General features: G+C 18.2%; 4 protein-coding genes across 4 annotated transcripts; 3 read left to right on the top strand and 1 right to left on the bottom strand.

Annotated features, from left to right (window-relative positions):
- Positions 1-756: 756 nt before the first annotated feature.
- PGSY75_1320400 (type I signal peptidase) lies at positions 757-1,845 on the top strand (the record flags this gene model as incomplete). The annotated part of the gene is made up of 1 exon (XM_018787266.1): positions 757-1,845. One exon carries the CDS (start codon positions 757-759, stop codon positions 1,843-1,845), a length of 1,089 nt encoding a protein of 362 aa, XP_018640008.1.
- Positions 1,846-2,554: 709 nt separating this feature from the next.
- Positions 2,555-4,690, top strand: PGSY75_1320300 (hypothetical protein; the record flags this gene model as incomplete). The annotated part of the gene is made up of 1 exon (XM_018787265.1): positions 2,555-4,690. One exon carries the CDS (start codon positions 2,555-2,557, stop codon positions 4,688-4,690), a length of 2,136 nt encoding a protein of 711 aa, XP_018640007.1.
- Positions 4,691-5,006: 316 nt separating this feature from the next.
- On the bottom strand, positions 5,007-7,103 carry PGSY75_1320200 (putative TBC domain protein; the record flags this gene model as incomplete). Its single annotated transcript, XM_018787264.1, has 1 exon — positions 5,007-7,103. The coding sequence occupies one exon, from the start codon at positions 7,101-7,103 to the stop codon at positions 5,007-5,009; it is 2,097 nt and encodes a 698-aa protein (XP_018640006.1).
- Positions 7,104-8,304: 1,201 nt separating this feature from the next.
- Positions 8,305-9,379, top strand: PGSY75_1320100 (putative ATP-dependent Clp protease adaptor protein ClpS; the record flags this gene model as incomplete). The annotated part of the gene is made up of 5 exons (XM_018787263.1): positions 8,305-8,478; positions 8,653-8,720; positions 8,859-8,978; positions 9,066-9,211; positions 9,309-9,379. The coding sequence occupies 5 exons, from the start codon at positions 8,305-8,307 to the stop codon at positions 9,377-9,379; spliced, it is 579 nt and encodes a 192-aa protein (XP_018640005.1).
- Positions 9,380-10,000: the final 621 nt, after the last annotated feature.

Below are 10,000 nucleotides of genomic sequence, written 5' to 3'. Positions count from 1 at the left end.
TTAATTTTATTATAAAATTATTTCAAAACATATAAGGTATTGTATATGTTTTTATTTTTATATTTATTTTTAAATTTATTTTTATATTTATATTTATTTTTATATTTTTATATTTATTTATTTATTATTATTTTTTTTTTTGTTTATGATATATAAAAAAATATATAATAATTTTCTTTTTCTTTTTAAAACACATTTATAATTATGAAGAGTAGAAAAAAAGGAATAATAATATTACAACTATTAGTTTTTATGGGATGATAAAATAAGATAAAAGTAAATATATATATATATATATATATTTATTTATTTATTTATATATATTTATATATTATTCGTATATTGTTCTGTTTTTAAATATATGGATAATCACATATGTATTATATATACAATATATATATATTAAATGTAGTAATATTTTTATATGAATGAAATATGCTAATAATATTATTATAGACCCATTGTTTTATATTCACATTTTGAAGAGTTATGATAATAATAAATTAATTTGTTTTTTTTTTTTCATATTTGAAAAATATAAATTATGTAGTGGCATCTATTTTTGATTAATGGGAAACTATATCATATAAGGGGGAATATAACAAAGAATGATAAAAAAAAAAAAAATAAAAAGAAGAAAAATATGATATAATATATATATATATATATATGTATGTATTTATTTATTTATTATGTTCTTTTATGTGATAATTTAGAAAGGTTAATTTTTACTTCGTATGTTGCTACAGTAATAATATGAATTTCCTTATACACAACAGTTTTAATAAACGTATTTGTTTTTTTTTAAGAAGAGACTTATATTTGAAAAAAAATAATTGTAATAAAGTAAGTTTTTTTAATTATTTTAATTCCAATGAATGGAATAGATACGAGAAAAGGATAGGAAAAAAAAGTATAGCATTACAAAATGATGCAATACCAAATAAATTTTATATAAAAAATAAAATATGGTGTAATAAAAATGTATTTGTACTACCTTTGAAATATAAAAACAATAAACAATTTCAGAATTATGCTATAAAAATATGGAAGGGAAATAAAAATGGTTATCATATTGGACTAAGGAACAAAAAATCAAGTAAAAAATATAGTAATAGTAATAGTAATAATAATTATAATAATAATAGAAGAAAAAAGAAAAACTTTTTTTCACACATTGAACAGATTAAGGATTTTTTAAGATTCACAAAAAAAATTGTGTTATGCTGTCTTGTAATATATGGTATTAATAATTATATATTTGATATGACACTTACTAGTGGATCTAGTATGTATCCTTTAATTAATAAAAATGGAGTTATATTATTCTATGTATGTGATTATTCTTTAAGATGGTTTAATAATTTAAAAAAAATATACTTATCTATATATATGAACATTTTATACAAATGTTATAATATTCTACAATTACATTTTGATTATGAATATACTTCTTATTTCTATGAAATTATTTACAACAAAATAAATAAATTAAAAAATAAGATAAAACAATGTCGTCATGTATATAAACGAGGTGATGTTGTACTTCTAGTATCTCCTGTAAATGAAAAAAAAAGAGTGTGTAAGAGAATTATTGCCATAGAAAATGATAAATTGTTTATTGATAATTTTCATTCATATGTAGAAATACCTCAAAATAATATATGGGTAGAAGGAGATAATAAAATGGATTCTTATGATAGTAGAAATTATGGTTCAGTAAATGTTCAATTAATAATTGGTAAAGTATTCTTTTTAGTAAACCCATTCAAAGAATTTGCATATGTTAATTCGGAAAGGCATTACAAGCCGGACCTCAAGAGATATTTACACATCTCAAATTGATATGGCAATAAAAATAAATAAATAAATAAATATATATATATATATATATATATATATATATATAAAGTAAAAATAAAATATATTTCTTCTTTTATGTCATGAAAAAAGAATGTGAACAATATCTACCTTTGCAGTCATTTTGCATATTTTAAAGAACATGGATATATATATTTTGTGTGTGGTCTACCTTTATTTGTTTTAAGTCTATTGACGACTTGTATGTTATACTTAAAAAAAGAAAATATTACTTAAAAAGGTTGAATCTTTTATAAGTATATATATATATATATATATATATAAACAATATTTTGTTCATAATTTTATGAGCATTCCTTTTTTAAGTTTTAATATATGTGAAAAAAAAAAATATATAATTCATGTAAAAAATAGATTATTATGTCCATGCATGTTGTTAATATATTATTTAAATACAAATCAAAAAAAATAAAAAGTTCCTTATTAAATTATATAATATTATATTATTATTTTTTATGTATATATATATATATATATATATTTATATTTATATAATATTTGTTTAAAAAAAAATTTTATAATTTTCTTTTTCTTTTGTTTTTTTTACAAAAGGTAATGTCTTATTAATATGACAAATAATGAATATATAACACATATCACATATATGTATATTTTTATTTATTTATTTTTTTTTTTTTTTGTGTTTATACCTTCATATAATGCATTTATCAAAATGAACAAGAAAAAAAGTGAAAAAAAATATTTTAAGGTAGCGGAAGAATCTCTTTCATCTAATTCTGATTACACAGATTACAAATATGAAGAACTAAATAATATGTTAGAAGATATAAAGAAAAAATATAATCTTTTGTATCATGAAAAAAAGGGAATAAGAACAAGAGAAGGTTGTGATACTTTAAAAAGAAACGATGATGATGATGAGAATTTTAAGACAAATGAACTTTATGATGATAGTAATAGAAATGATATAGGAAATATTTTTGAAAAGAGTAATAATTCTTATGTAAGCTCAAAAGAATCATTATCGATATCAAATAATAATTCAATGATTTCTTCACAAAGTAGGAATTTAACTAGTAATTTTGATGAACCCATAGATGATATATCATTAAGTGAAGTATCATGTCTTAGTAACGATGAAAAAGAAGATATTATAAACATTGGTAATATAAGATATAAGAAGAATGTTATATATCCTATAGATGAAAAAAAAATATCAAAAGATAAAAATAATATATATTATAATTGTATAAGTATATTTTCTTTAAATACTTATTTATATAATGATATATTTAGATATAATCCTCATTTATTTGGATTTTATGAAAATTGCAGGAATAATGAGAATCGGTGTAAAAATATAGGAACTTTATGTACTCAATATAATTTAATATTTTTAAGATCTGTATATGGAAAATATCAAAAATATTTATTTGATAAATTAAAATATACTCATACTATAATGCTAGATAATATCCCTTGGTGTAATAATTTATTAAATGAAATATATTACACTGCTCAAAATTATTTATATGGAAATGGTGGTTTATATATTTGTTGGACTAAAATGTTATTTCGTTTGTCTTACTATGATTTTATGTTTTTGTCATCAGATATTATATTTAAGAGGAAGGTTATAAAATTAATAAAATTAATTTATGATAATAAATATCATTTATATTTTTTCTCACTTGAATTTGATTTATATAGCACTCAAAATAAAATAAGTAACATTAAAGATTTAGTATTTTTTATGAAAAAAATATTTTGGAAAATATATATATTTTTTTTGTTTTATAAAAATCGCAAATTTTTAAAAAGAAGAAAAGAAAATACCAAAGGATATATAAAATATAAAGGTGGAAATATAAAAAGTGAAAAAGAATTAAACGACAAAAATAATTATAATATAAATGATAATAATAAATATAATAGTAATAATAATAATAATAATAATAATAATAATAATCTTTATGATAACAATATATTAAATGAGGAAAAAAAAAAAAATATATCTACCATGATTTTCAAAAATAGTTCCATATTTATTATTGGTACTTTTAATATTGATATATATGAAAACAAAGAATTATATGAGAATTTAATAACATTAAATAATCATGCTGTAATGAAAGACATGTTTTTTTATAAAAATATTCATTACAAATTACAAAGAACATATAATATTGTAGATCGCAAAAATAATACATTAGTTAATGGATTGAATTATTGTTTTGGTTTAACAGATAATATATTTCTAGTCAAATCATTTTTTCTAGATGAAAAAGATATATATGAATTAATGTCTTTATATAACCCTATAGATATAATAGTCGAAAAATTTAATAATTTCAAAAAAAACAAATCTATACATAATTATATGATTCATAATATATTTAAACTTATAAATAAAAACGGAATATACTTAAAATTTCAAGAAGTATATAATTATGGTGTAGATATATTAACACAGAAAAAAGGAAAAGAATTTAGTGACCATTGGATATTGTCAGCTAAATTTGATATTAAAAATAAAAATATCAATTTAAATATAGAAAACAAGTTATGTAACTTTCTATATAATGTTAATAAATATTTCATCTTAAACAAAAAATCTTATCATAAATATTGTCAAGTCAAATATGTCACAAAAAGAAAAAGAGAAAAAAATAATCGTAAAAAGGTAATTATGAATAATACGGATCATATTCCTATAAAAATAGAAAAATATGATTATTCAAGAAAAATATGTATAATAAGTGATGAAAATATTAATACTATTAATCAAGTGGACACAAATTTATATCATATATTATTAAAATGTTTTGAAGAGGAATGCAATACATAGCACACATATGTAGAAATATATATATGTATGTGTTACCTTGTCACTTTAAAAAAAAAAAGAAAAAATAAAGAAAAAAAATAAAGAAAAAAAATAAAGAAAAAAAATAAAGAAAAAATAAAGCAAAATATATAAATAATATACAATTTTTATATTTACATTTTTATCTCGGAATATATTTAAAATAATTTTACAAATATTCCTTTTTGATCTTCATTTTATTATTATTATTATATATATATATATTTTTTTTTTTTTATCACAAAACAATAACATATATAAAATATATTATCAAACCTCTTTGGTATTCCCTTTTTAATTATTCTTCATCGATATTTTCATCAAACCGTTTGGCCAGATCAATTTTCTTCTTAGTAATGTAATTTTTAATATTTTGAACAATAAATTTATTTTTTATATTACTAATAAGGTTTGCTGTTCTATTTAATGTGCTATCATTTTGGTCTGATGTCGTTTGAATTTCATTTAATACTTCAAGAGAAGATTCATCATATTTAATATTTTGTAAAGCATTATTCCTTTTCTTTTGGCTAATATATTCATTATATATATCGGTTATATTAATATTATTTTTGATATCTGAATTCATTAAATATTTTGCTTCATTTATTATATCATATGGATCAAAAGGAGGAATATTTTGTAATAATTTTAGGTTCACCGTAAAATTACCACATAATAAAGAATTTTTTAATTTACTACATATAACTAAACATATATATAAAATAAAATTTTCATTATTATTAATAATAAAATGATCATATAATATTATAGTATCAGCCATATCAAATTCTTGTGTTAATAATAACAATATCCATTTTAAGGCATAATATTGAGTTTCTATTTTTAAAATATATAATTTTTTCCATATTTCATATTCTTTTATTTTTAATAAAAGGGAAAACTTTTTTAACTTGCCATTAATACCATCATCTGTATTATCTAGACCTTCACAAAAAACATCTTTCTGTCTTTGCATTAATTCAAGAAAACAAAAAAAAGTATCTGCTTCTCCTTGTAAAGAACAATTACATAAAGGATCATTAAATATAATAAAATACAATGGGGCTAATATTTCATTCATACCCTGAACATATTTAACATAAGGATGAATTTTAGCATAGATAAATAAAATCCTGCATAACAAATCGTAATGTCTTTTTGGTTTTATTATATCACATACTTCTGAAAAAGTATGCCTATCATTTTTATAGACATTTTTATTTTTATATTGTTGTGGAAATAGGTTCTTGTTGCTTTTGGTTTCTTCGTTTGGTAAATTATTATGAAGATATGTACTTTTATCATTATTATCATATATATTTTTATCATTATTATCATATATATTTTTATCATTATTAACATATATATGTTTATCATTATTATCACATATATTTTTATCCTTATCAACATATATATTTTTATCCTTATGAACATATATATTTTTATCCTTATCAACATATACATTTTTATCATCGTCAACACATTTACTTTTATTATCACTGGAATTTTCTTTTTTGTCATTTTTTAATTGACTCCTCTCCACTTTTTTATCATGAGTATCATTTTTGTTCTCTATTATTTTATTATAAAACTTAATTGTTTCATTATTATTAAAATTATTCACATTGTTTATATTTACCAAGTAAGGAATATGTTCTCCTTCTATATCTTCCAAATTATTATTTTTTTTTTCTTTTTGTTCTTCTTCATCAAACGTTTCGGTACTAATTAAACTGTTTAATATTTTTATATTACTGTTAATAGTTTGTTGTGGATTTAAATTAAAAAAGGAAAGTTCTGGTCGAGTTCTAAACGTGTCTTTATTTATTTGACTGAACAATTCAGAATGTAACCAGTTATCTTCTGAACATTCATCATCCATACTTGAATAATTTTCATCCTCTAAATAATCCATGTGTTTATTATTATTTTCATTTTGTAATTTTAATAATGAATCATCTTTATTATAATAGGTTTTGTTTCTATGAATATTGTATTCAATATATTCATCCTTTATATTTTTATCCTTTGTTTTATTTTCTTTTTCTTTAACAAATTCCTTTTTCTTATTATCTACACAAGAATAATAAGGATTAATGACAAACGATTTTATATATTCCTCGTATAATTTTTTTTTTTCAATTAATTCTGTATTCCATTTATTTGAATCTAAGCTTAAATGCTTTAAAGCTAATTTCCAACACATGGAACGGACACCTGGGTTGATATCCAAGATATTTCTTTCAAAAAGATATTTTAAATCGTTTTCATTTATTATTGGCTTTTCAAATATATTAATACATGTCTTTATTTGTTCGTCAAATTTTGATATCTTTTCATTCTTTTTTTTAAAAATAAGTAAATAGCTTAAAAATTCAAGTTTGTATTCCATTATTTCAATGATGACCAGCCATTTAATAATTTGTGTGAAAAAAAAAAAAAAAAAAAAAAAAAAAAAAAAATAATCAAATATTAATATGTATAAATGGGACAATAATACAAACACTTCAAAAATTATTTTATAAAATTTATTAATTATACAAAAAAATTATAATAAAATGAAATCAAGGAGAACATATTATATGACATGGAAACGGAAGAAACTTTTGTATTTTCTTATTTTGCGTTTATGAGATAAATATAGAAGAATGAAAAAATCTTTAATTATTTAACATCACAAAAAAAATTAACACATAAATTAAAATGTAATATATACATATATATTTATATATATATATATATATATATATATGTAATATTATAAGCCCTTCTGGTAAGGCATATTATACCTTCTTTCATAAATTTAGGCTTAATTATTATTTTTATGGATATATTTGAAAATTATCATAAATCATTGCTTGATAATAAATTTCTTTTTTTTTTAACCCTATATGGTGATATATATATATTATAAAATTGGAGTAGATAAAAAAAAAAAAAAAAAATTTATTTGACAAAATTTTTTTTCATGTAATGTATGTAATATATAATAGATATATGTGGCATTATATTATATATATATATAATATTTATATCAAATTAAAAAAATAAATTTGATGGTTAAAAATATATATATATATATATTAATATTTCCATAATAATGATTAGATATATTATTTATGTGTAGCGTATGAAGAATAAATATTCTTTGTGTTATGATGGATATTACATATAAAAATAATACTTATATGTTAATATTTTTTTTTTTTTTGAAATATTATTGATCATCTTGTAATCAATTTATTATTATTATTACATATGGTTGGAGAGATTTTTAAAAATATGACAGAAATGTAATTATTCATTTAATTTAAAATGTTACTAAAATACTTTTACTAGGAAATATAATTAAAAATGATTTATACATTTATATAAGAAATACTAGTTGATAATAATAATTTATTTATTATTCTTTTTGTTTTTGTGTGTGTGGTTCCTTTTTACTATAACTATTATTTATTTATTTATCTATATATATATATATATATATATATATATATATATGTTTGTTTGTTTGATATTTTTCTTTTTTTTTTTTTTTGTATGTTTATTTTAAGTTATATATTATCTAAAAGATATTAAATGGGTTAAAAATGTTTAAATATTTCAAACCCTTTTTTTTGTGTATTATATTACTATTATTACTTATATACAAATGTACACATTCATATAACATAAAAAATAAAAAGTGTCCATTGAATTTTATGAATTCATGTGTTAGAATTAATAATGTTAATAAGAACACAAATATAAGTTTCCCAGGAGAGGTGTGCTATCAAAATGTTATATATATTCATATATATGTTATATGGTTTTTATATAATAGAGCAAACTTAACGACCCCTTCATATGATAAGCGCCAAGTGTTAATATATATAAATATATATATATATATATATATATATTCATTTATTTATTTTTTTTTTTTTTTGAAATGATAGCTGCAAAAAAGACCAAGTCTTGTTTACTCCCAGAAGAATTTCAATCTTGAAAAAATAAAAAAATTAAGGTTAGGAGGATTTTTCTTTGAATCTTATAAAAAGAATAAAATAAATAAATATATACATATATACATATATATATATATATATATATATATATATATAACATTTATTTTGTTATATATTCTTTCATATAATTTTTACAGAAATGTAATTAAGGAAATAAAAAAGGACAACATAAAAGAAGCGGATGAGCATGAAAAAAAAGAGAGAGAGAAAGAAACATCAGCGTGGAAAGTAATTCTATACAATGATGATATTCACAAGTAAAATATAAAATATATAAATGTAAATATATAAATATATATAAGATACATATTGCATATATATATATATATTTTTACTCATTGTAGCTTTACCTATGTTACTGATGTTATTGTAAAGGTTGTTGGTCAAATAAGTAAAGCCAAAGCTCATACCATAACAGTTGAAGCTCATAGTACAGGTCAAGCTCTTATACTATCAACATGGAAATCAAAAGCAGAAAAATATTGTCAAGGTAATACACACACATATATCAAAATATATATAATGTATGAATATTTTCATATATTAATTTTCAATTTTTTTTTTTTTTTTTTTTTTTTTTTTTGTAGAACTACAACAAAACGGATTAACCGTCTCTATTATCCATGAAAGTCAATTAAAAGACAAACAAAAAAAATAATATTTAGAACATCTATTTTTAATTCTTTTATAATATATTTAATATAATAATTATAATAAAATAAAAAAAAATAAAACAAGTATTGTTTTAAAAAAATTAAGACTATGTAAAGAAATTATTGAATAATAAAAAAAAAAAAAAAAAAAAAATGAAATAAAGGTAAAAATACAATTAAAAGTAATAAATAAAATGACATATGAATGCTAATATATAAAAAAAAAAATGAAATAAAGGTAAAAATACAATTAAAAGTAATAAATAAAATGACATATGAATGCTAATATATATAATATATATTAACAAATACAGGGAATCATGAAATTTATAAAAAAAAATTAATATTGGTAAATAAATAAATACAAAATATACACATAGATTAACATGACATAATATATATGTATATGGAATAAATTATAAAAGCTTATAAAACAGTAACAATATATTATAATAAGATTAAAAAAAAAAAAAAAAAAAAAAAAAATCTTTAAAAATATATATATATATATATATATATATATATATATATAAAAAAAAATTATATAATATAAAAAAATATATATATATAAATAATTAAATTAAAAAAAAAAATTATAAAAAATATAATAAAAACAAAAATAAAAA

This window comes from Plasmodium gaboni, chromosome 13 (genome assembly GCF_001602025.1).
Source record: "Plasmodium gaboni strain SY75 chromosome 13, whole genome shotgun sequence".
NCBI lineage: Eukaryota > Apicomplexa > Aconoidasida > Haemosporida > Plasmodiidae > Plasmodium > Plasmodium gaboni.
This window is presented reverse-complemented; position numbering and strand designations above follow the sequence as displayed.